Source organism: Mus caroli, unplaced genomic scaffold, assembly GCF_978045245.1.
Source record: "Mus caroli unplaced genomic scaffold, Mus_caroli_1 scaffold_5, whole genome shotgun sequence".
In the NCBI taxonomy this organism is placed as follows: domain Eukaryota; kingdom Metazoa; phylum Chordata; class Mammalia; order Rodentia; family Muridae; genus Mus; species Mus caroli.
The window spans coordinates 55,786,724-55,813,900 of NW_028227260.1; the positions used below are offsets into that span (position 1 = coordinate 55,786,724).

The following is a 27,177-nucleotide window of genomic DNA, read 5'->3' on the forward strand; positions in this document are numbered from 1 at the left end:
TGTCCACACATCTTTACTTACAAATGTTCATTGCAAGGAGTTGTCAGTCTGGTTCAAGGCGTCTGGCTTCTGCAACATTATCAATACTGGATCTTCAACAGGACTCCTTGGATAGCCTCTTGTTGCCCCGTGTTATGGAGATCCCTTTGGATGTGCAGGCTCAGCACCTTCATATGCTCCAGCAGTTCAGTGATGGGCTAGATGTTAGGGTGGGCCAACTCAAAGCCCTGGATCTGGATCTGGGTCTGGGTGGTAGCTGAGCTGGCCAGCCCACCAACTGTTCCATACCCACAACACCAGGGCAAGCTCTCCAGCTCTGCCCTTGCTAGCTCATCTAGTGTCATAGCTGGCACTTTCTAACTCTCATCCCCTTAAGGGCCTGCTCACCCACCTCCATGCCACCAGGTTCAACTCTGCTATGCTGCCCAGGCAAGGTACAGGGAGCACTCTTGTGAGCCAGCAAGGGGCAGGGCCAGCTCTTCTGCCTGAAGTGTTATGATGGGTGGCGTAGGGGAGAGCAGCTCTCCTTCACCCCACTCCACCACATGGCATATGAGGGGTTATGTCAGCAATTCCACACTCATCAGGGCCAGCTCTCTGCAACCTTTTTTCCTGCTGTCTTGGCTGGCTGGGCTAGATCAGGGTCCATGGGATTTTTTTTTTTTTCTAGTCCAGTCTATTTGGTGTTCTGTTTTCTTCTTATACCTTGATAGGGATCTCCTTTTTTGAGGTTAGGGAAATTTTCATGTATGACTTAATTGAAAATATTTTCACGGGCAGTGGTGGTGCACACCTTTAATCCCAGCACTTGGGAGACAGAGGCAGATGGATTACTGAGTTCCAGGCCAGCCTGGTCTACAGAGTGAGTTCCAGGACAGCCAGGGCTACACAGAGAAATCCTGCTTCAAAAGACCAAATATATATATATATATATTTTTTCAGTCTCTTTGAGCTGGGTTTCTTCTGCTCTTTTTATTATTAATAGGTTTTGTGTTTTCATAGTGTCCTACATTTCCTGTATATTCTATGCTTAGATTGTAACATTTCTAATATAAAATTTCACATGGTATAATTATTTGTAGATATTCAGGGGGTCATTCTTTGTTCATGTATACATCCTCACAGCCTAAGAGTATCTAGAACATAGCAATTCTTCACTGACTGTTTGATAAATTAATAAAATTTAGCAGTGTTACAGTGTGTGTATATATATATATATATATATATATATATATATATATATATATAGTGCTATTATGTTATTCTGGAACACTGACAATGATGGAACAATAAAAAGGAGCCTTTAAAATAGGTAAATATTTGACCCAAACTATACAACTAAATGAGATCATGTGGAGACTTAAAAGGAAAATTGATCTCACTTGATATCTTAGAAGTTAATGCAATGTTGGCCGTTTGTCATTTCAGAGTTGGCCTTTATACATGGGCAGGTTCATGGGCCCAAGCACATGTGCAGTAGAGGACTCCCTTATATGGCCTCAGTGGGAGAGGATTCCCTTAGTCCTGTGGAAACTTGATGCCCCAGGGAAGAGGGATGCTGGTGAGGGTGTGTTGGTTGGTGGGGGAGCACTGTCGCAGCGGCAGAGAGGGCATGGGGGAGGATGGAGAATGGGGTGAAGAAGTTAGGATGGGGGACCAGGAAGGGAGGCAACTTTTGGAATGTAAATAAAATAATTTAATTTTAAAAAGAAGGAAAACACAAGCAAACCAGCAAACAAACAAAAAACAAAAAACCAGAGTTGGGCTTCAATCTCCATTGTGCCATGTAAAATTATCAGTATTTCTGATAACTTCTCCACCTCTCAAGTTAGGATGCTTACCTCCCGACCTTTCTAAGGCTAGGAGAGATAGGTACTAGTGTGGCCATTTGTGTTCATTCTTTCCTTACCATTGAATCAGCATGTCTTCTCAACGTAGTTATTAGTAGGTGTGGCACCACTGTGAGAATGCACCTCTGCTTTGTCAAGACTTACAGCTTCTCAAGAAATACATGGAAGAAGCTGGTTATAGAACCAACTTAACTCATCATGTAGATTTCCAGTCCTTGGAAACCATGAGGGGAACTTCTGCCTTCATTGTTGGCTTTTAACCTTAGTAGCAGATATGGATTTTAAACATCTTAAATTTAATAGTACTCCATGAAGAAGAAATCAGAGTTATTGCAGAATAATAAAACATAACATCATTCAGATTTTGTGGTTGGAGAGCTCAGTGAGTAGAGGTGGCCATGACAGTCCCCATTGACTTTATTTTACCTTGGATATAAGACACTGTAGATGGCATTGACAGCTCTGCCTTACTCTTTTCATGGAAAATGGTGGATTGCTTACTAGAGGCAGGTTTTGTTAATATAATTTTACTTCATTGAATCACCTCAGATATTGCATCTGCAATTGTCTGTCACATTAATTTTGTGCTCGTTTTTCTGCTCTGGAATTAAATTGTACATGAACAGAGTTAAATAAAATAATGTGTTACTTCTCTAATGAAAGAAAAAGAATACTCTAGGTGTTCAATGATTATTGACTCATCAAAAAGGAAACCAGTATTGATTCAAAAACTACTTCTACTGTGAAGTTTCATTGGAGTAGCATTCCTCTGTGGAAATCAAAGTTAGGTTGTTTGCTTTTGTGCTCCTATCCCTAACCTAGACGGTATCTTTTATTGATAAGCACTCACAAAGGAAAATTAGTTTCTTTAAGGAGTCTCACTGTGGTATGCAAAACACACTTAAGCGCAGACCCCAGCAGTAGATGTCCGAAACAAAGTCCATATTTTTTCTTCTCTGCAAGCATTTTGCTACATATTATGGTTTCCATTTTTTTTTCTCTATGGGCTTTCTCTCTCTGTGAATATGTGTGTCCCCGTGTCTATGTTTTTCTTGTGCTTTTTCTTTGGCTTTTTTCTCTTCTTTTGTTTTTGTTTTTATTTTTCCTATGCAGGTTCATTTGTTTTTATTTTATTTTGCCTTATTATTTTCCTTCCTTATTTAAAAGGTGCCTATTTGTTTTCAAATGAGAAAGAGTAAGAAAGGGTATGGGTTTGGGTGGTAGGGAGATGGGTGGGGTCTAGGAGGACTTGGAGGAGGGGAAAATGCAATCGGAATAAATTATATGAAAAAAATTTTTCAAAAAAATAAATAAAAGAAAAATAAAAAAGGAAGGGGATTAACAGTGAGAACCACTGTTTATAGGCGACTACTGCAATGGGAGTGATCATATTAGTTTCTATCTTAACATTAGTATAAATAAATTAGACAGTATAGAAAAGTGTAAGTCAATTTTCTCTACCAAAATAGAGATATTTGACTCAGATAGCACAAATTTATATATTTTGAAGGTTTTGTGAATAAAATTATACCATAAACAGCCAGGAAAATAGAGAAAACTTTACCACATTAAGAAGAAAACTGTTATTCATATATATATATATATATGTGTGTGTGTGTGTGTGTGTGTGTGATTATTTGTGATTATTTATGCTGGAGAACTTCTGGCTCCTTCAGAACTTCAGAAGAGGTGAGAATTTGGAATAGTTTGGCTAGTACTGTGATGGTGATGGACTAGAATATTAGCAGAGTATAGGCAATCAATATTACAAATAAAAGCAGCGTGGAGGCACTTGGCTCAGTCAGGCATTGCTGGAGCTGAATATGAATTTGTGACTGATACATGTAGAGTGAAGTTGCTATTACCTTGGGAACCATTTTGTTATCCTAATGATTTTGTACTTGGTTCCATAAACATTACTGAGCCATCAGACATCTTTAAACATGAGAAAGACATAATGGAGTCTCTCCAGACAGATCACAGTGGCCTTAGTGTTGAAGTTGCATTGAAAGAAGCTAGAGGTAGGAAAAGCTTTGGTGAGACTAATACATTAAGACAGGTAAGTACATACCTGGAGTATTAGAGTAAGACACTAGAAGGGAAGGTTGGGAAGGACAGAAGAGGTTTGACAAGCTAATTATAGTTGATACTTGAAAAACTATTTTGGAAGTTCAAGTTTATTTTTTCCATCATCGAAAACTATAATAGTGCTGTTTTTTTTGTTGGTTTTCTGTTTGTTTGTTTGTTTGTTTGTTGAAATGAGGAAAGAAAACAGTTGGGGCTGTTGACAAATAATTTTTGCCCTTTGGATCTATCGAATTGAAGTACATGCTGGCTGTTTAAGAATGGGAGATGTGTAATAAGCTGATGGCTGCTCATAGTTTACATTTTCAGATCTGAGTTTGGAGATGAGCAGAGGAGCCCAGATTGGAGTACCGATTTATGAGTCATCAGTAGAGGAGTGTTAAGTGATATGATAAGTGCATAAAATGTTTGTTTCTGCAAACACAACGAAGAAAAGGCCAGGTCATCTTCTAATATTAGAATTAATCTGCAGTTTATCATGGAGGTCCAACCTAATTGTCTAAGAATGTAGGGAATGGTGGAAGGAGGACAACTTCCATGTATGGCATGTATGTTGAACTTTTGCTAAATGAAGTATTGTGTTATTAGGGATCAAGTTCAATATATTTTCTATGTCCTAGAATTATGGCATGTAGTTTGTTAACAGAATGATATTGGCATGCCATGATGTTGTAGGATTCCAACAAATTTAAATGGAACTGAGCCTTTTTTTGCTGAGACTGACACTGTCTAAGGAGGGCAGGTTTGATCCATTATTTAATTTACAGGGTACATTGTACTCATTAATGGCTAGCAAACCAATACTAGCTGGCAAAAATCGTTTGTTTGTTTTTGTTTTTTTTTTTCTGTTTGTGCATTCTGAATTTGAGAGACCAAATCAAATTTTGGGTCCTAGAAATAAATAGTCCCCCCAGCTCTGACATTAGAAATAGACTGTGTTGATATTATTATACTGTTTTTATGAAGCAAAGCAAAACAAAACTAGACTTTATGCCATCTGGAAGTTTGTAAACAGATACCATTGCTTTTCCTTGTAAGACAGTCTAGGGTTTACTTATGTTTGTAATTTTAAAGATGTGAAACCTGTAGTTTATAGTAGATAATATTTATGGGACAGAGATAAGCTTTGGGATAGTTATACCATGGGCTCAAGTTCCAACTTTACTATTTCTTAGCTGACTGAATTAGACAAAGTACTTAAATGAAAGAGTGAATATACAATGCCAAGTGCAATGTATATGGGCTTTCCTTCCCCTTAATATGAATTGAGCTAACGTTTCTCAAAATGTGTTGTTAAATGCCCTTCCTTCAAAATTCTCAAAAAAAATGTGCTCATTGTTCATTTTACATTTTGATATGCTATATAGAGCTGTCTTCTCTCTTGGAAAGCTCCAGCAGATATTGTAATAGTGAATACTGTTGAGAAGCCCTGGCACTAGAAAACCATTTCTTGTTAACGTTTTGAAACCTAGTGTTATCCATTTTTATTTTGTCATTAGGCCTTTTTCCTTTGAGACAACTGTTAGTAGCCAGTCCGTGGTTTCGTTTTGTAGAAGTAGAATTTAGAATTAGAGGAAAGCTGCATTTCAGTATGTAAGTGAATGTTAGTCTTTACCCTAGCTACCATTGTCTTGAGGACTAACTAATGTTTCCTTGTCTAAAAGTTGCTGATTTGTGTGTTGGTATAGACAGGCTTAGTATTTGGGAGAACTGAGTTGGAATATCAGTTCTGTCATTCGGGGCTGTGCTGCCTTGACTGGTCGCAAGTCTCATTGGGCTCACCTATAAAAATGAAGAAGCATTTTGTATTTTCTCATAAAGTGCTGGAGATCCAAGAGACAATACTTCTGAAAACAAACCTGGAAAGATAAAATGCTGTCAAAGGAAAGTGCTATTAGTCTTGCCCTAGGAAAAGGAGTTGTGAGACATTGGGATAGAGAGGGTTATTATTAGAGTTGAGCTAGGCTGGCCCCCTTTCTCACTGAGCAATCTTTAAACCTCTTGCGTACCTGTCTGAATGTATTTTCCACTATGAGTTTCTTAAGTAAAATGATTCCCAGATGAATGTGTCTGAATGCCAGTAGCTCTGTCTTTTGTCAGTGTTTTGGGGCTTGTTTATAGAAGCTGTTTGTAATATAGCATCCTGTGGTTGTCCCTACTACTGAATAGTCAGTAAAGAATTATAATTATGGCAAATGGAAAAGAAAGGGGTTGGTGCTTAATTAATGAAGTCTGACTAATGTATTTAATGGTTATCATCTCTGCCTGTTATATATTTTCTGTTGGATAAAATGAAGCAAAGTAATATAAAACCTATGGAAAGTTGAAGAAATATCTTGAATTATTGTGTCATCAGCATTCTTATTTATTGATTGGTATTAATTGATACAGTTATTGAGATCTTTTTATTTTTATGTAGAAAAACTTAGCTGGTATTTGCGGTAGGCTGTATGAAACTAGAAAATTAAAATGATATTTTGTACAGTTTTAAGATCAACATTTCACATATAGTACTATAACACAGGGGGCTGTCTTGTTATTATACCTTTATGTCTGTTTATTTTTGCTAAAGACTTTTAGGACACTTAATTATATTGGGACATTAGAGGACTTTAGAATCTAGCTTTCTGTTTCCTGTTTCAATATCATGAATATATATGTTCTGATTTCCCAGAGTCTTTTTCCCCGTCAGAAACTGTTCCTAACAGCAGAAATATACTTTGTTTTCCCTCGTCAAGTGCTTCCTCCTTTACATGATGTGCAGAGGCAGTAATGATACAAAATTGGCAGAAACACGCTGTACCATTTTCCCCCTCATCCTCACTTTGTCTTTAAATCATGTCTCTGAGGCTTACAAATCTAAACTAGTTACCTAGTCTTATTTCCCCCTGTAGAATCAGTTTTAAGCATAATGGAAAAACATTTTATAAATTAGATTTAAATGTCACAGTTCTAAAGCCATATCTTTGAAGGTAAAACAAAACATCCTGTGGCCTTAATTTCCATCATGTCTATTGTAGTTTGCTCCAGAGATCATATTGGAATGTCATATTGATTTTTTTTCTATTTCTTTCGGTCTTCTTGATATTGATATCTAATATCTTTAAGAGATGTCATAAATCATATTTAAAACCATAGAGATATCAAAATGAGTTTTGCCAGAATATTCTGGTTTTATAGTGAGTTTTCTAATATTTGTCTTGCCATGTTTTGTCAGAGACCACAGTAATGGAAACCATGCTTCACCTTTTACATACATAATTGGATGAGATCACCAGATGTTGATGTTAGGAACAAATCAACAGGAAAAGTTGAAAATGGGAGCTTCAGGGAAAAATACGAGGGCCAATTATAGCTCTGTCAAAAACCGTTTGAGCAAGTGTAGGCGAGAAAAATAGGCTTTGACCAGGAACTGACCTCAAGTCACTTAATAGTGACACCAGAGTGGCTCTACTGAGAGTTTTCTTAGTCTCTTCATAATTAGATGAAAATACCTCAAAAATTGACACGTTGTAGTCAGTGCTCAAAAACTCAGATTGCTTCTGTTTTTCCTATATTTTACCCTAATAAGCTTCAAGTGTAAGAAAACTGGAAAAACAAAACAAAGCCAGTGTACTGTGAGTACCTGTGAGTCCACTACAGAGGTTCTGCGGTGGCCATTTGGATGTAATTGCTCTACATCACATAATGATCCACATACACATTCTGGGGTCCATGCATCTTTCAGTATTAGTGATTTGTATATTTCACTAATTTCTTTCACTCAGAATTTTAGCATTCACATTATTAGTAAACACTTAATATTTGCTTATGGTTCTTTTCAAAGTTAAATTCTACATAGTGTGAAATGTACAGATTTTAAGTATATCATTTAGATATGTTTTTAAAATGTATATATTTATATAATTTAAACCTTAACACTCCCACTCTGAGGCAAACACTCATGTATTGTTTTAACCATAGATTAATTTAGCTTGTTTTCGAATGCCACATTTATGGAATTATGGAATATATTCCTTGTGTCTTAAGGTTTCATTCAGAATAATAATTTTGAGATTGACCTATCTTGTTGTGCGTGTCAGTATTTTATCTTTTTACGTTGGTAAAAAGTATATGATCTGTGGATATAGCTGAACTTGTTTACATATTTTCCTGTTAATGATATTATCACTTTGGGTCTAATAATTTGATGAAAAGACATTTTTTTGAAATTGTGTTTTTCTCTTATGTGATTGCTTAGGCATACAGGTGCTGATCATAGGGTAATTGTATCATTTTAAAAGAAGCTGACATACGTTTTTGAAAGTTTATCAACCTTCAGATCCCATCCCATCAGTTCCCAGCATTGTGACTCTTAACTATTCTAGTGGATCAGTACTGGAACTCACTATGCTGGTCATTTGAAACTGAGTTTTCCTATGACTTCTGAAGAAAACAACTTTCATTTCTTTGGAAGGCAAGGAATTTTTAAGCTTTTATATCAGAAAAAGTTGCCTTTGAGATCTGAAAATAACCATTTCCTCCCATTTACCATTTCCTCTTATTTCAACAATATGCTTTGGAATACTTGGGACAGCAATATTGGAAAATAATGTGAGGTGAAAGGTCAATGATGGCTTAGTTTATGGAGATCAGTGACTTGATTTTTACATTCTTTTTATTTGCATTGTTACAGAAGAAGCTACTATGGAGGAAACTGGGCCAGTTTCAGCTTTTCAGGACTGTTGTCCTGGCTAAAGGAATACCAGGTAAAGTTGTGATGGGATACTGCAAATCGCTATGTTATATCTTGTGTCATATAATGTCCATTCATTGATGAAATATTTTCTGTTTCTGTCATGTGAGATAGATACCTTATTTTCATTCACCTATTTGACAAAAGCGCATGCAATTACTTCTTAAGCTAGTGTTGTATAAGGAAAGACTTTCTACAAAACCATTCACAGAAATTTCACCAGCCATTCTAAAATCTCAAAATTTCAATTTTTATTAGTTGTTCTTTGCATTATGATGTTTTATGATGTTATATATACTATCACTTATTTGAAGAAGAAAACAGTGTGGAATAGTCTCTGGTTTGTATGCTTCTATCATGTGGCAGAATCTTTTAAGCTAAAGAGAAAAAAAAGTTGACTTTCAGAATTTTTTTTTTCTAAAGTGTCTTCTTAATACTTCAGCTAAGTACCTACTATAAAGAAGAGTTTTAGAGCTATCTGGCTATACAGTGTAGAGATTTATTCATGGTATTTATATAGTTTAACGTTTAATATAAGACTTGTTTTATGTAAATGGGTATATGTGGCTTGAAATGAAACTTTTCCGGAGACTATCTTACATAACTTAGAACCTGCTGTCTCTCAAATAAGTTGAGAAGGTTGGGAAAAGAGATGCTAATATTCCAGGAAACTATTCAGTTAGCTAAGAATTGTTGTTTATAGCATTCAATTAGTCTAATAAGCATGGTGCTTGCTTTCACTGATTATTTAATAGAGTGTATCAGCAGTGGCTCTCCTGAAGACAAAAGTATGGGTGATAAAGTTGCAAAGAGGTTATAGATCAAATATCGTTGCATGAAGTGGGTGTGGCCTACTGGACACCATTCAGAGAGTTAGAGACTATGAAATGCTCAGCCCTAAGTGGGATGTCTTTATGATATCGCATCCTTCCCATCAAAGCTTGGGGATCTATGCAGAAGAGGGAACAGAAAGAATGTTAGAGCCAGAGGTAGTGGATAACTTGAGGAGAACAGCATTTTCCAGACCCAGCAGGGCCTCATAGACACCTGTATACCAAAGCTAGCTTTTGATTCATTTTATGCATTCTTTGTTCCTGCCTCCTTTGAAGCTGGCACACTGTTGGAGTCAGTTCAGTTATTCGGAAGCCATTACATTTTGATGTGATTACAAATAAAAACATGAATTTAAGACAAGATACAATTTCTCTTGGGAATTTTTAGTTCATACCTTTCAATTTAGTTAAAACTCCTTTTCTGTGTTTTGTTTAGGAAAATAGTGATGTTGTGACTGAAAACTCAATGTGGCAAGAACAGATACTTGAAAATGAAGAAGCTATTCTTCTTAGTAGCAAGGACAAAACAATTCAACATGTAGAAGTATTTTGTTATGCCAGGTATGAAAATCATTTACATAGCATTATTTCCCCCTTTTCACACTTCTTCAGGAGACCTGAGTAATAAGGATGCTGCTAATAGTGAAATCGATACATTGGCTTTCGGGCCTTTTTCAGCTCTAACCCTGAGTGTTCTCTGGTTTTGCTATAATAACATTTAACATCAATGTCATGCACTTCATTTTCTCTTTGTAACAATCCTGTGTTATAATCGGGCTGTTTTTGTTAGTTTGTCAGCTCCACACAAGCTGCATACACTAGCAAGATTTTGCTGAAAGGACCCAAATATAGCTGTCTCTTGTGAGACGATGCCGGGGCCTAGCAAACACAGGAGTGGATGTTCACAGTCAGCTATTGGATGTATCACAGGGCTCCCAATGGAGAAGCTAGAGAAAGTACCCAAGGAGCTAAAGGGATCTGCAACCCTATTGTTGGAACAACATGATGTACTAACCAGAACCCCGGAGCTCTTGTCTCTAGCTGCATATGTATCGAAAGATGGCCTAGTCGGCCATCACTGGAAAGAGAGGCCCATTGGACTTGCAAACTTTATATGCCCCAATATAGGGGAATGCCAGGGCCAAAAGAATGGGAATGGGTGGGTAGGGAAGTGGGGGGCGCTATGGGGGACTTTTGGGATAGCATTGGAAATGTAATTGAGGAAAATATGTAATAAAAATATTAAAAATCAAAAAAAAATATTAAAGAATGGAAAAAAAAAAAGGAATCTCCAGAGGGGTTTCCCAACTTCAATTGGGAAAATGCCTCTAGCCTGTAGGCCAGTCTATGCAGGCATTTTGCTATTTAATGATTGATTTAGGAGGGATAAGCTCACAGGGGCCAGTGCCAACCTTGGCCAGGTGGTCCTGAGTGGTATTAGAACATAGGCTGACTGCTGAAGAGGTGCCTTACTTGTTGAGAACACTTGCTACTCTTACGAGGACCCAGGGTTTATTCCCAGCATCAACATGGTGGCTCACAACCATCCCTAACTCCAGTTATAAGATTTCTGATATCTTCTTCTTACCTCCTTGGACACCAGGTGTGCATGATATATACATGCAGGCAAAACACTCACACACGTACAATAAATAATAAGTTCTTAAGAAAAATACAAAGAATGTAGACAAAAAGCAATTTTTATATTCTGTTGTGTGTTCCACTATGGAAGTAAATATAGATGCTTCTCAAATAAACTAGCAATAGATGCTTTATTTTAAAATTAGTTTTGTTTTCTTTATGTTAAATTGTTTGAGTTTGTTGTGTACACTATCCTAATACTGTCAGAAATATAGTTGGCTAAGGTTTTCTTCAATTCTGTGGGCTGCCTCTTCACTTGATTGACAGTTTTCTTTGCTATACACAGGCTTTTTAGCTTTCTATGTTCCCATTATCCATTGCAAGGGGCCGGTCTCTTACTCTTTTTGGAAATGAGGTAGAGCAATGGGACAGCACTGTTGATTTTTATTTTTAACTCATCTTTGAATATTTTGCACTAGATCTTTTTATGTTGCTTAGGCTAGCCCTGAGCTCCTGTCGGCCCCCCTGCCTCATCCTTCCAGAGAGCTGAGATTACAGGTGTGTACCCTTCCTGGGTTGATGCAGTGCTAGGGATCACACTCCGCCAGGTGAGCTACATCTCAGCCCACTTTTTTGAAGTTAGGATGAATTTCACTGATGGCTTCTTTTGTATATCATTTTCTGTAGTTATTTGGCATTCATATGTGTTTTGGCTGAACTCTTGATGCCTTTTACATATTTTTAAAGTGAACTGATTTTTTTCTTGTTGGTTACAGAATTCTTTTTTTTTTTTAATATTTTATTCATATGTAAGTACACTGTAGCTGTCTTCAGACACCCCAGAAGAGGTGTGATGGTTTGTATATCCTTGGACCAGGGAGTGGCACCATCTGAAGATGTGGCCTTTTTGGAATAGGTGTGACCTGGTTGGAATGGGTGTGTCACTGTGGGTGTGGGTATAAGATCCTCACCACAGACACCATGACCAAGGCAAGTCTTATATAAAAAAAACAACAACAACAACATTTAGTTGGGGCTGGCTTACAGGTTCAGAGGTTTAGTTTATGATCATCAAAGAGGGAGCATGGCGGTATCCAGGCAGGCATGGCGCAGGAGGAGCTGAGAGTTCTATGTCTTCATCCAAAGGCTGCTAGTGGAAGACTGACTTCCAGGCAACTAGGGTAAGGATCTTATACCCACACACACAGTGACACATCCATTCCAACCAGGTCACACCTATTCCAACAAGGCCACACCTTCAGATGGTGCCACTCCCTGGTCCAAGGATATACAAACCATCACAAGAGGGCATCAGATCTCATTACAGATGGTTGTGAGCCATCATGTGGTTGCTGGGATTTGAACTCAGGACCTCTGGAAGAGGAATCAGTGCTCTTAAACTCTGAGCCATCTCTCCAGCCCCAGAATTCTTTTTGTAGATATTTGTTCTTTGGTAAGTATAGTTTAAGAATACTTTCCTCTATCTGTAACTTTTCTTTTCTTCCTCCTTAAACAGGATATTTTGCCCAGCAGGTTTGACAGATATGAATAAGGTGCCATTTATTCATTTTCCCTTCTTGGATTATGTTTTTGCATTGAATAGGAGATATCTTCATTTGGGTGTACTTCCAGGAGACTTCCTGTAGTTACAAATTACGCATATTTTTCCATGACCCATTTTGAGTGTTTTCTGTGTGAGATATGAGGATTAGGTTGATAGTCTCACTCCTCAGAACATCATTCATGTCAACGTAGGATTCTAGGAAAGTTTAGAGATTGCTTTGTCAGAGTTTTGTTCTGTATCCTGCCTCTTGGAACCTTGTAATGCTTTTGCTATTCAAAGGTTGTCTCTCCATTACATGATCTTTTGCAGCTAAACAACTAACTGATGAAAGGGAAGGAAGAAAACGTCCATGCAGTTGTTGGCTGTTATTTTTGTAGCACTCGCTGTAGCCTTCCTTTCTTTATAATACTCCATTCACGTGCATGAGTTGTTACAAGAGGATGAACTGAAGTTTAGTGAGCGGTGGAGATCATAGTGTGGGTGATTGAACTCATAGCCCTCTAAGTCCAGGTTCTCTGCTGTGCTCACTGAACCTCTTTTCAGTTGGGGTTTTGGTTTTGTGAGACAGGATCTTGCTATGCCACCCAGCACTGTGGCTTGAACTCATGAGAACGGGTGAAATTCCAGTATCTTTGGTTTGTTGTGATTGTAGTTTATATGTGCAGGAATATTTCTTAGTTTATACCGGGGAAGTAAAGTTGCCATTATTTGTAGCTTTAAATCTTGTATAGACTCAGGTCACACAAATGCAGATAATTCTTAGATAAAAAAGTATTGCATGTTAATTTCATACTCACGTTTTTTTCTTTATTAAGAAAATAAACTTATTTTCTCTCTCTCTCTCTCTCTCTCTCTCTTTCTGCGCGCGCGTGCGCGCGCGTGTGTGTGTGTGTGTGTGTGTGTGTGTGTGTGTGTGTGTGTGTAATTGCCTGCACATGTGTGGAAATCAGAGAAAAACTTGTTGTGAGTCAGTTCTTTCTTTTTTACCATATAGTGCCAGGGATCAAACTCAGGTTGTCAGTATTGGCTAGCTGCAAGTGGCCTTTGCTCACTGAATCTAGTAAGAAGGACTTTTATTATTGTAAACATATGTCAACAGCATGTTATTTTTCTATTTTTGAATATTAATGACTATCATTTCCCCCTTTTTGATATACAGTTAAACTAGAATGAAAATGTTTCTTAAATTTAAATGAACAAACTTTTTAGTAGGTTGATAATGATATCAAAGCCGAATACTCTATTGTGATAGGAATCTGAAACTCCACTTCTTCATTTTGAACTCTAAAAACAAACAATAAACCTCTTGAACAATATTATCAGTGGCATTAGTCCACTAGGAAGAAAGAAATAAAAAATACATCTGATACATTCCTTCAGTGTCCAGCAAGTTGTTTATCATGGTGTAGAGTAGGTTTGTTTTAGATGTGAAAGCACGACAGTTAAAAGTTGTTGAAACAAGTCGGTAGATAGGAGTGAATCGGGCAGGTCGACAGAGGATTTGTAGCTTGTTTAGCTTCTGCATGTTAGAGTATTTTAGTTTTCCATCCAGGGTCGCTGGATGGTTCCTGGTTGGCACTAGTCCAGTCAAGTTCTCACATGTGCCAAAAACCTCTGTACAGAAAAGAAAATGGGAGATCATTATTGTAACCATTATTATTATAGACAGTTTTTACCAAGAGTCTTCAAAGGAGTTTGCCTTAACTAGGTAAAACTCAAGTACGTACGTGCACACTTTTAAATTCATCACACCAAATGTGAAATACAGTTACAACAAAAATTTTTGGTCAGTTGTGATTCATTCCTAGGACTGGGAACCTTTCTGTCTGATAAATTGTCATGAACTCAGTTTATCTCATAAGAAGGAAGAAGGACCTAATGGTTGAGTAGGGAGCTGGCATTACCAGCTGCTAACCATATGAAGTTTTGTTCTGGGATAGATGTAAGGAAAGGCTGATACTTCAGCTGTATTCTATAATGTGTAAAAAACATTTCAACTGGACACAACTGGAGACATTTCTACAATATATTATACAGAAAATTCAAGGTTAATATAATTTTCTGGAACAGTTTGTGTAGTCTGATCTATAATTCTTTTGAGTAGTCATGGAATATTTATGTATTTTAGGTTTAAACAGCTGGAAAGTATAATATACTATGCAAATCAAAATGGATGGCCTTAGAACAAAATTATATCTAAAAGTAAAAACACACTTTCTGTAATATGCTATATTAGGGAAGAAAATGTGCAAAAGGTGAAAAATAGTGAACACCTGTGCTGAATAACTTAACCAGCTGTTGGCAGTTGTTTTGTTTTTTTAACTTATGTAAAGGATTACAGGGTATTCATGTGGCATATTCATTTGGAAATGTTCCCTGTTTATTACCATTAATTGATGAGTGATATTAGGTAACAATAGAATTAACATCTCTAAGCTCTTTAAGTTACAGATACATTTTGACAATTATTAAAGCAAGTGCATTTATACAAAGCAGTCAGCATTTTTTAGTTAGGATAAATTTTTTAAAAGTACAGTCCATCTATAATGGTCCTCAAAATCCAAATAAGCATTATAAGTGATATTAGACTTAGTTTGTGTAATCTACTTTGATAGTAAACATTTTATAAAAACTATTGATGCTGATTTTTTCTCCTTTATGTGTTAAAATCATTTTAGTATTTTATAATTAAAAGCTTCTTTTGTGGGCTTACAATCCACTAATGTCTTTTATTTAGCAGATACATTTTCATGGTTTTCAAATACATTTGAGGTACTAAAATTGAACTGTTATTCTAAAGTTTTATTTGGCAGTGGACTATCTTTTTACAAAATGCTGCTTATATATGAACCACAATATAAGGTTTTAATTTCATGGGAATATTGTCCTTTTGGTTAAAAGAATTTTCTTTACAGAGAAATTATGTGGGTATTTAGGAGTTTCTAGTTCTTGATTACTTTTAAATATCAGCTTTACACTTGGTGGAACTCCAAAAATACTTTGGTTTTTAGCAAAAATTGGGAATAGTAGTATGTTTTTATGCTTCTATAGAGCTAGGAATTTCACCAGCTAGCTAGAACTACGCTTCTATGTTTCCTATAGAACTAGGAACTTCACCAAATTGTGATGTCGAAAACATTGTATTTAGTACTTTGTCAAAGTAGGATGAATTCCAAAAGAGAAGTTCTTTCTTTACATATCCCCCACCATATTAGATTTACTTAACCATTGATTATACCTTTAATGAAATGTTTTGACTTTCAGCTTTCAGATTGTCCAGAACTGGATACTGGATTTCATTTACTACATAATATCTCTTTTACTTAATGTACGAGATAGCTACTGAGTAAATCAGTTGCTATGCTCAATTTTCATGCTGTTCTCATCATAGTCTGTAATAAAAGAAGTTGCCATATCCCATCTTATCTGTGCAGTGTAATTAATTATCCTGTCACTTCTTAGCTTAATCTTTAGGCATGGAACTTTTGATGAAAGTTGTCATCTTAGTTTTATTGATTTTCAAAATGAAAGCAAATTCAGACATGTGAACATTCTTTCTTTGCTCTGTGCGTTTAGTGTTTTGATTACTATGTGACGAGAGATATTTTCTTTTCTGGTCCCATCTATTTGGTGTTCTATAGGCTTCCTATACCTTTATGGCCATCTCTTTCTTAAGGTTGGGGACGTTTTCTTCCATAATTTTATTGAAGACATTTTCAGGTCCTTTGACCTGGAAATCTGTGTTCTCCTCTATTCCGATTATTCTTAGATTTGCTCTTTTCATTGTGTCCTGAATTTCCTGGATGCTTTGTTTAGGTGTTTTTTATGTTTTGAATTTTCTTTTGATAGTTGTGTCAATCTCTTCTACCGTCTCTTCTACACCTGAGATTCTCTCTTCTATCTCTTGTATTCTGTTTGTGATACTTAACATCTGTATTTCCTGTCCTCTTTCCTAGGTTTTCCATTTCTAGTTTTGCCTCCATTTGTGTTTTCTTTATTTTTTCTACTTCCACTTTTAGGTCTTGGATCACTTTATTCGATTCCTTCACCTGTTTGCCTGTGATTTCCTGTATTTCTTTCAGTGAGTTATTTATATCTTCTGTAAAGGACTCTATTATCTTCATGAGATAGGATTTTAGGACAGATTAATGATTTTCAGGTGTGTTGGTGTATTCGGGGCTTGCTGTGGTGGGAGAACTGGGTTCTGATGATGATGCGCATGTATATTGGCTTCTGTTGTTTATGCCTTTATGGATATCCCTGGTGTTTGTTGATCTGGGTGACTGTCTGGAGTCTGCCTCTTTTGTCCCTGGGTTGCTTCAGGTCTCCAGGTAGGCCTGTGCCTCTGGCTGTTTGAGACCACCTGTGGGCCATCCAACTGTAGGCTCTTCAGAGGATCAGAGAAGCTACTGATCTGTTGCCCCAGCTGTAGTAGATCTCCTGGGAGGCCTTCAGACTGTTGGGTCTTTAGTGGAGCTGTCAAGCTGTTGTTCAACTGCTCTGAGTGCAGCTGATCCTCAGCTGCTCTGAGTGTAGCGGCTCCTCAACTGCTCTGCGTGCAGCAGGATCTCTAGGATGGGTCAGGATATGGTGTCTTCACTGGAGCAGACCAGCCAAGAGTCTGCCCCAGCAGAAAGTACTGGGCAGAGGAAAGGGCAGAAGGTATGGAGGAGGAGTGGTATTCAGGAGGATGGGTATTTTGGTGGGTAATGGGTCCTGAGTCCACCGGGCTCCCAGCAGCAGCTCTGGGACTCTGGAGGTATGGTGGTGGTGGTGGTTCTTACCAACCGCTCTGAGTGCAGCTGGTCCTCTAGGATGGGTCCAGATATGGTGTCTTCACTGGAGCAGACCTGTCAAGTGTCTGCTCCAGCAGAAAGGACTGGGCGGAAGCTTGAGCTTTCTTAAATACTTTCACATAAGTTAGTTCATCTTATAACTATTAGGAAAGGCACTGTGAATAGACTTACACCTATTTCATAGGTGATCAATTTATGTGATATTAAGTGTCTTGCCTAGGATCTTTCAAGTGATGAGATATGAGGTAATAGAACTTAAGTCCTTTCTCCACTATTGTTACCTACTTAGGAAAAGTCTTGCTGTATCATTAATGATATCAGTTGCTATTTAAATTAAATTTCATTGAAGTTATCATTACATTTTGACAATATATGCCCAGGAGAGGCATTTCGGGATCCTCCAGTAGTACTGTGTCCAGTTTTCTGAGGAACCGCCAGACTGATTTCCAGAGTGGTTGTACAAGCTTGCAATCCCACCAGCAATGGAGTGTTCCTCTTTCTCCACATCCTTGCCAGCATCTGCTGTCACCTGGATTTTTGATCTTAGCCATTCTGACTGGTGTGAGGTGGAATCTCAGGGTTGTTTTCATTTGCATTTCCCTGATGATTAAGGATGTTGAACATTTTTTCAAGCACTTCTCAGCCCTTCTGTATTCCTCAGTTGAGAATTCTTTGTTTAGCTCTGTACCCCATTTTTAATGGGATTATTTGAATTTCTGAAGTTCAGCTTCTTGAGCTCTTTGTATATATTGGATATTAGTCCCCCATTGGGTTTAGGATTGGTAAAAATTCTTTCCCAATCTGTTGGTGGCCTTTTTGTCTTATTGACAGTGTCTTTTGCCCTACAGAAAGAAGCTCTACAATTTTATGAGGTCCCATTTGTCGATTCTTGATCTTACAGTACAGGCCATTGTTGTTCTGTTTGGGAGGCAGAGGCAGGCAGATCTCTGAGTTCAAGGCCAGGCTGGTCTACAGAGTGAGTTCCACGACAGTCAGGGCTATTCAGAGAAACCCTGTCTTGAAAAACAAAACAAAACAAAACAAAACAAAAAACAAAACAACATAAAAAGAATATGGGGATGTGGGGACTTCATTGATTGATTGGATGGTAGAGATGCCATGTGAGAAAGCATTTTAAATGAGATGAAAGTATTAGTAAAGAAGATAGATATTTGTTTTGGAAGGAAGACTATTATAAATAGGGCTGCTATGAACATAGTGGAGCATGTGTCCTTCTTACCGGTTGGGACATCTTCTGGATATATGCCCAGGAGAGGTATTGCTGGATCCTCCGGTAGTACTATGTCCAATTTTCTGAGGAACCGCCAGACTGATTTCCAGAGTGGTTGTACAAGCTTGCAATCCTACCAACAATGGAGGAGTGTTCCTCTTTCTCCACATCCTCGACAGCATCTGCTGTCACCTGAATTTTTGATCTTAGCCATTCTGACTGGTGTGAGGTGGAATCTCAGGGTTGTTTTGATTTGCATTTCCCTGATGATTAAGGATGTTGAACATTTTTTCAGGTGCTTCTCTGCCATTCGGTATTCCTCAGGTGAGAATTCTTTGTTCAGTTCTGAGCCCCATTTTTTAATGGGGTTATTTGACTTTCTGGAGTCCACCTTCTTGAGTTCTTTATATATATTGGATATTAGTCCCTTATCTGATTTAGGATAGGTGAAGATCCTTTCCCAATCTGTTGGTGGTTTTTTTGTCTTATTGATGGTGTCTTTAGCCTTGCAGAAGCTTTGCAGTTTCATGAGGTCCCACTTGTCAATTCTCGATCTTACAGCACAAGCCATTGCTGTTCTATTCAAGAATTTTTCCCCTGTGCCCATATCTTCAAGGCTTTTCCCCACTTTCTCCTCTATAAGTTTCAGTGTCTCTGGTTTTATGTGAAGTTCCTTGATCCACTTAGACTTGACCTTAGTACAAGGAGATAGGAATGGATTGATTCGCATTCTTCTACATGTTAACAACCAGTTGTGCCAGCACCATTTGTTGAAAATGCTGTCTTTCTTCCACATATTTCAGGGGAGGTAGTGTTTAGGTTTGATAGTGGAAGGGCTAATGTTAGCTTTTGACACCCAGTTAGCATATGCTCACTTAACAGACAGATCAAATACAAGGCATTGGGACCAGGTGTTGAACAAAAAGGCAGCTCAGTGAGAAGAGTTAATTTTCTGGAAGAGAAATGTACAATATAGGCCAGCCAAATGTGAGTCTATTGCATCAAGATAACATTAGACTAAAACTGCTTACTATAGTAATAACTTTGGAAATGAAACTTTCAATGGAGTAACAAATATCAAGAATAAATAAGAAACAGTGTGAAAAGATCCTGGTAGGTACCATAGAATAATAGGAAAACTGTTGTTTTTTTGTTTTTTTGTTTTTTTGTTTTTCTGCAAGATTTTCTCCACTGGACTCAACATAGTCTGTCACACTATTAAGTGCAAAGAGCTTCATATTACTCCTCTTTGATAATTACCACTATTGAGCATTTGCTCTCCTCCAGATACAATGCTGGGCTCTTTGCATGCAACATGTTAGTTTAGTTTTAGACCAGATTGATGATAGGTTCTATTATCCCTGGGTATTATAGGACTAGAGAGTTAATTAGAAGTGGTGTTGTGGTTTATAGCTCTACTTGTTCATTTTGAAGATTACACTGTGTTGGTTTGCTTTTAAAATAAGATTCCTCTGTCTGCTGTAAATGCTTTAAAAAGTTCATGTTTATGGTCTCTTTAATGTTAAAATATTTTTTTATGGATTTCATATCTTAATGTTTCATGTTGCATTGAAACTTTTAACAGATGGTGGTTCAGTGTATGGGTCACGTAAGACAATATGTACCTTGAACTTAAGACAAAAAAGGATATAGGAATAAAATTCCTTTTGCTGTGAAAATTCTAAAAGAGTAAATTGCAGCAGGCTAGAACTATTGGAAGCATGATATTATTATCATAATCTCTTATTAGTCAGGATTTGCACAAAGATGTTGAAGAAGCTGGTGCACTGCAGAAAAATCATGCTTCAGTGATGTCCCCACATGCCACAGAGGCTACAGAGGCTGCTTGCCTTCCTACTGCAGAGGACTCATTAAGCACGGGGAGCTGTGAAGTACCTGCAGAACAAAGTCAGTGCACTGGGCCAGAGAGTTCACCAGAAGTAAACGATGCTGAAGGAGGAGAGAAAGAAACTCAGAGTGATGCAAAAAGTTCAACAGAACAATCAAGTGCAAATTTGCCTAAAGTACAAGACAACCCAGAGACACCAAAGAGAAATGTAATTACTTACTCACAGATTATTAAAGACGGCAGAAGATTTAACATTGATTTAGTATCAAAAGTAAGTACCAATTTTATGCATCTTAACATAAAACAACAATAATTTTTAATTCATTGAAAAAAGCATCTGGACCTCTAAGTGTACTTTTTTTTCCCTTTAGTTTCTGAATTGTAGAGTATTTTGCTTTATATAATGATAGTAAACAAAGTTATATAATTGGGTAACCACATACTTTCTTTAAATATAAGTTAAATAAAGGTGTTAGTATTAGTACACTTAATGTGCTTTTAAACTCAACTAAATATTTTTGTGTGTGTGAAGAATGCTATTGTATTAGGGCAGGTATTAGGCATCCTAATGTTCTAATGCATGGGCACTATCCATTAGAAGAAAAATTCTGTTTGTATCCAACATTTGTGTTCAACCTTCATGTTCTCTGCAAAAGATTTTATATAAACATACCTTAGCCCTTACAAAATTTAACCTAAATAAACTAATGCATTTTTGAAAATTTAATGGGCAGGTTTGCGGACATTAGAGTATACCTTCTTACTGGTGGTAGAGTACAGGAAGAATTCTTTTGTCTTTGTTGGAGTTTCCATAACTAACTCTAACATTAGCTCATTATAATATCTGATGCTGGACCATAGGAAGCTTTACAGTTGAACTGGGTTCCTAAGAAACAAGTCTATTTTTGTTTAAAACAATAATAAAATATCCAATCAGACATTGCCTTAAAAGATGTGATAAAAGAAAGGGAAGAATTCATGTGGCTTACATTTTGTTGATGAAATCTGGTATGTGTGGTCCCCTATTTGCTTTGAATTTAGTGCATGGAAATTTAAATATTTTACCACACAAAAGATTATACTATTCAGAATACTAGAAAAAAATCAACATAAAGGCTTTTTTTTGTTGTTCTAATTTAAACCTATTTAAGTAAGCTTATATACCTCAACTATGGAGCCAGTATGCCACATAGACCAAACCATGTTTAAAACAGCTTCTTAGTATTTTACTGTAATTACAGATTTGTTTCAAAACTCTCATCAGTATGAAATTGCTATGGTAGATCACGTAGGTGACGCTGGAAAAAAAAAGGCTTATGATTTCTTATGGTACCTGTATTATTTCCATGCTTTCAAAGCTTACGCTTAAGATCATTTTAATTGAAGTTTGGTTTTACTCTTTAGTGATAACTGAAACTAACTTGCTTTAAGGTTTATTTGACTTTATAAGAAATAATTTTGGGTAGAAATATATTAGTATTTTTAAAATTGTACCTGTTGGTAGAGTATTAAATCAGAAATGATTTTAAACAGATAAAATACCACTTTATTTTATAAAGTTAAGACTTGGAAATATAAAAACGAAGTAGGGTGTATCAGTTGTATACTCTGTTAGGGATGATGTAATCAAATAACATGGCATACTTATTTAGTCAGAGTATTTAGATTAATTTCTAAAAATGAGTTAACTCTGGTTGACCCAATGGTAAACTAATCTGATAGGTTATAAAATTGCACATAATTTCTATTGACTTAAAGTTCATCTTCTTGTGTGTTCAAACTAATAATTGAGAAAAGAATTAGGGATGAGATTATTTGTGTAGTCAAACATTTTATTTAATTTTTCTCTAGTTGTTATAAATATAGCTTTTATATTTTAATATATTGAGTTATAGATTATAAGTATACTGATCACAGGAAATAGTACATTGTATAATATTCATCCATATGGTTAAATTTCAAACATCCTAGATAATAGTGTTTAAGTTTTTCTTATTTTCATCTCTGCTATTAGAGATAAGCTGAAAGATTAAATCAGTCCTTCACAGATATATCAATAATAGAATTGAAGACTTCTTGAAAAGGTCATATAAACTTAGATTATGAGAGAATTTGTTTCTGTAATGGCAAATGTATCACAAATTCATGAGTGGTTATTTTCTTTGAGTTTGGTTTGTTTGTCTGTATTGGTGGCATGGGGTGGTCCACTGTACTTATCTCTTCTCATAAGCAACAGTCTGTTTCCAGTTCAAAATCTTGTATCAACCTTAGACATTGGGATCCTAGGGTATCCTATCTTTCAGATATCGAGGATAATTTAGAAGGAAATACAAAGGAATTGTTAATGTACTGTGTGCAGTGTAACATTCTTACCAGTGCTGAGAAGAGACTTCATAATTAAATACATTAACATTTCTTTAATGAAATTCATAAATGTTCATATGTCTAGGCAAGAGTAGCAGAACTATGTAGGAGTTTGGATCTGGTTTTACTGCCAAAATGAGTTCCAAAGAAACCTATTAGATTAAGATTTTTTTGGTTTGAATTTCCATAATGAATTGTGAACATTTAATGAATTGTCTTATATTATACTATATTATATATAATATTTCTAGATTTTTAAGTGTATATTTAACTTAAATTCTAACATGTTGTGTGTGTGTGTGTGTGTGTGCGCACACGCGCATTTTCATGTACATGCATGTCAGTTACCATTTTTGTTTGATTTGCTTTTGGTGTTATCCTCTAAAATAACTTTCTGTCTACAGCTTCTCTATTCTCGGGGATTACTAATTGATCTTCTAATCAAATCAAATGTTAGTCGGTATGCAGAGTTTAAAAACATTACGAGGATTCTTGCATTTCGAGAAGGAACTGTGGAACAGGTACTGTGCTGCTCAACTCTCTGAGACAAGTTACTATTACTCATGCTGGAAGGAAGGATAAGCAACACTTATTATTTCCTAGTAAGGCTGAGTTTCAACTTTGCATGGTGGTTTATAAATCTAAATACAAAATGAGCCCCATTAAAACTTCTGTTTTGTTTTGGAACATTTATTCCCCAGGTTGATTTTAATGTTGAGGAAATGCTAGTTTCAGTCAGCAGTACTATATTTGAATTGTCATTTCTTTGCTATTAGGGGTGACATGCCATTGCCCTTTTAAAGGCATGAAGAACAACTTGGCAGAATTAAGTAACAGAGCTCTCAAGTTAATTATCTCTGTAGTTAAGAGAGATGCTATTAGAAGTGATGAAAGGTGACATGAAGCAGCGAGAATGGAATGGAAATGATAACCTTGTAATGGGGAAAGGACTAAAACGTGGAATCCTGGAATACTTGTGTCAATAGGAAGTACTTTGAAACCTTCACTTTCAAATGCCTTTCAGGTCCCCTGTTCCAGAGCAGATGTCTTCAATAGCAAACAACTTACTATGGTAGAAAAGCGAATGCTTATGAAATTTCTTACATTTTGTGTGGAATATGAAGACCACCCCGATGAGTACAAAGGTATTGCTTTCCATTAACTTGTATTTTCTGATTATTAGAGATTGTAATTTTAATATGCTTCCTCAGGTTGGAAAACAACTGATTATTCTAAAATGCATTCTAACTTCTAGATCTAGTAAGCTATAGAAGCAGGCTTTTTGAATTCATTTAAATGAAATACTGAAGAAGTTTGTTCCTCAGTCATGCTAGACATATTTCAAGTACTTAGTACCTCTATGTAGCTAGTAGCTATAATGCAAATATTTTCAACATTGCAAGAATGTCATACCATCTCCCCTTTATAATTTTTTAAAAATTAAATACTGTTAACTGATTATTTAATCATTATATGTATGGCACTAGGAATTGAAGTGAAGACTTGGCTCATGATATAGTATATTACTTGGTTCTTGATATATGACATGCCTTTTTTGTTATTTCACCTTTAATATGTTGTTGTTTTGTTACTACTACTACTATTACTACTACTATAGTAATACGTTGCTAGATGTCATTTTTCTAGACTGCTTTACTTGGAAAATTGAGCTATTCATTTGATTGACATAAGTGCTGTGTCATGTATAGGGGAAACCTCCAGATCTAGAGAAGCTGAGGTTTAGTCCTCTTACTGTATTCTTAAGGCCAATTATTTTAGCTTGTTCAAAATTTATTTCATTATTTTATTGTCAGCTATTTTTTAAGTACATTGGGATGGAAATATTGTGCAAACTTAAAGTACTTTGTTGATAATATATAAAATGATAAAATATAAAATTACATTGAGAATTACATCATGATTTCTTTTGATGGAATTCTGAGATTCTAATTCTTGCTATTATAGCTTTAAGGCAGTGAATACCAGGTTTTTCTTTGCAGTACCTGGTCTTAGAGCCTCTCAGGAAGTTCGTTTCTATCATTTAATTGCCTTAGATAATTTCCATAAAGCCCTGTCTTCTGGCACAGGACTGGGTCCTCCCACTAGTTTTACTTGTTCTCTCTTACTAACAGAAAGGATTAATTAGTTTGATAGGTCTTCCTTATTATTTGATGTGTGATTGTCAGTATGTTGGATTCCAGCAGCCACAGACATATTAGTTTCATTATTTTTAGTAAAAGTTTTTATCCTAGGTTTGATGGAGAAGTATATTTTTACCGAAAGTATGATGCAAAATGTAACAAAAGTGACATTTTTATTAATGCATTTTATCAGTTCATTCCATTTTATCTTTAATATTTTTAGATATAAATGTTGACATTACTGTATAGTTTAAATGCTAATGAATTGAGGTTATTGGCATCCACAGCAACACATTGAGTTATTTAATACCTCCCTGGATTTTCACATCAATAAATTACTAAATAAAGATTCATTGTTTAAAGCTTTAAAAACTGTATTATTGATTCATTTAGGATAGTGAAGTTCTTTCATATTTTGTTCTTAAGGCCAATAAATAAATAGTTCATTTCCAGCTGTAGTAATGAGGACAACTTGTGTCCTGTTTGAAATCTTTAACAGGCCTGGCTCTAGTAATGTGGGGTGGTTTTAAATAGATATTAAACTTGATTTTAATCGATAAATTTTCATCTTTTCATAGCATATGAGGAAACTACATTTTCTGAATACTTAAAAACTCAAAAATTAACCCCCAACCTACAATATTTTGTCCTGCACTCAATTGCAATGACATCAGAGACAACAAGCAGTACTGGAGATGGTCTCAAAGCTACTAAAAAGTTTCTTCAGTGTCTTGGGCGGTATGGCAACACTCCATTTCTGTTTCCTTTGTATGGCCAAGGAGAACTTCCACAGTGTTTTTGCAGGTAAGTTATGATTTATATCTTCTAAAAGAGTTGTATGGAAAACATAACATGAAAATAAGACAGAAGTGAGCTGGGTAATGTATCCCTGTAATCCTACCATGAGGGTGTGAAGACCACTCTTGGCTACATAGCATGTTGATGCTAGGCTGAGTTATTGATGCTCCTATCTTAAAATCAATCCAGTGAAGAGTTAGTATATGCAAACATAGTTCATTTTATTTTTTATAAGTGATGTAATGTTTATTTCTCTATCTAAGTGGTATATTCAATTTGGCCTGATTTTGAACCTAAAATATATGTTATTGTGTGTATATGTATGATATGTATATATGTTTTCATATATGACATATGACACACACTACATACACACACACACTATATAACAATTTTTATTGTTATGTAATAGTTGATTGTGAATTTACCATAAGCTACTTTTGCATTTTTCTGCTGATGTTTTCTGTTAACATCTTTTTTTTTCCTCGAAATTAAAGATTTATTCAACATATCCTGTATGACAGCAAATTTTCAAAGAAAAGAAAATATCTTGAAATGATCTTTGCTTGGAAGTGGGAGAGATGTTTTCATATTGAAGTATAGACTCCAAGTTATGTCATGTGCCAGAAACAATACAAAACAATTAAGTACTACAGAGTAATTTCAAGGGGTTTATGTGTATTTGTCCCTTTGTAACAAATCTGTCAGTAGAAAGATCAAGCAAAGATCTGGAAGACAATCTAATTTTTTTTTTTTGATCCATATAGAGAACATGTAGGCAAAGAAGAGAAAAAGCTGGTGAAAATATGGAAAATGCTGAACATGTTCAAATGACTATACTAAATTCTTTTTTTTTTATTACATATTTTCCTCAATTACATTTCCAATGCTATCCCAAAAGTCCCCCATAGCCCCCCCCCCACTTCCCTACCCACCCATTCCCATTCTTTTGGCCCTGGCATTCCCCTGTATTGGGGCATATAAAGTTTGCAAGTCCAATGGGCCTCTCTTTCCACTGATGGCCGACTAGGCCATTGTATTAGTCAGGGTTCTCTAGAGTCACAGAACTTATGGATAGTCTCTATACAGTAAAAGAATTTATTGATGACTTACAGTCGGCAGCCCAATTCCCAACAATGGTTCAGTCGCAGCTGTGAATGGAAGTTCAAGGATCTAGCAGTTACTCAGTCTCACACGGCAAGCAGGCGAAGGAGCAAGAGCTAGACTCCCTTCTTCCAATGTCCTTATATTGTCTCCAGCAGAAGGTGTAGCCCAGATTAAAGGTGTGTTCCACCACACCTTTAATCCCAGATGAAAGGTGTAGCCCAGATTAAATCTCCTTAAACTCGG

The 27,177-nt window shown here is 36.2% G+C and overlaps 1 protein-coding gene across 1 annotated transcript in view; it reads left to right on the plus strand.

Moving 5' to 3' along the window:
- Positions 1 to 27,177, plus strand: part of Chm (CHM Rab escort protein) — a 136,270-nt gene that overhangs the window by 36,394 nt on the left and 72,699 nt on the right. The window contains exons 3-8 of the mRNA XM_021153427.3: positions 8,611 to 8,683; positions 9,940 to 10,064; positions 20,426 to 20,795; positions 23,293 to 23,409; positions 23,913 to 24,033; positions 25,608 to 25,833. Of these exons, the coding sequence (XP_021009086.1) occupies positions 8,611 to 8,683; positions 9,940 to 10,064; positions 20,426 to 20,795; positions 23,293 to 23,409; positions 23,913 to 24,033; positions 25,608 to 25,833 (1,032 nt within the window). The remainder of the gene's footprint in view (positions 1 to 8,610; positions 8,684 to 9,939; positions 10,065 to 20,425; positions 20,796 to 23,292; positions 23,410 to 23,912; positions 24,034 to 25,607; positions 25,834 to 27,177) is intronic.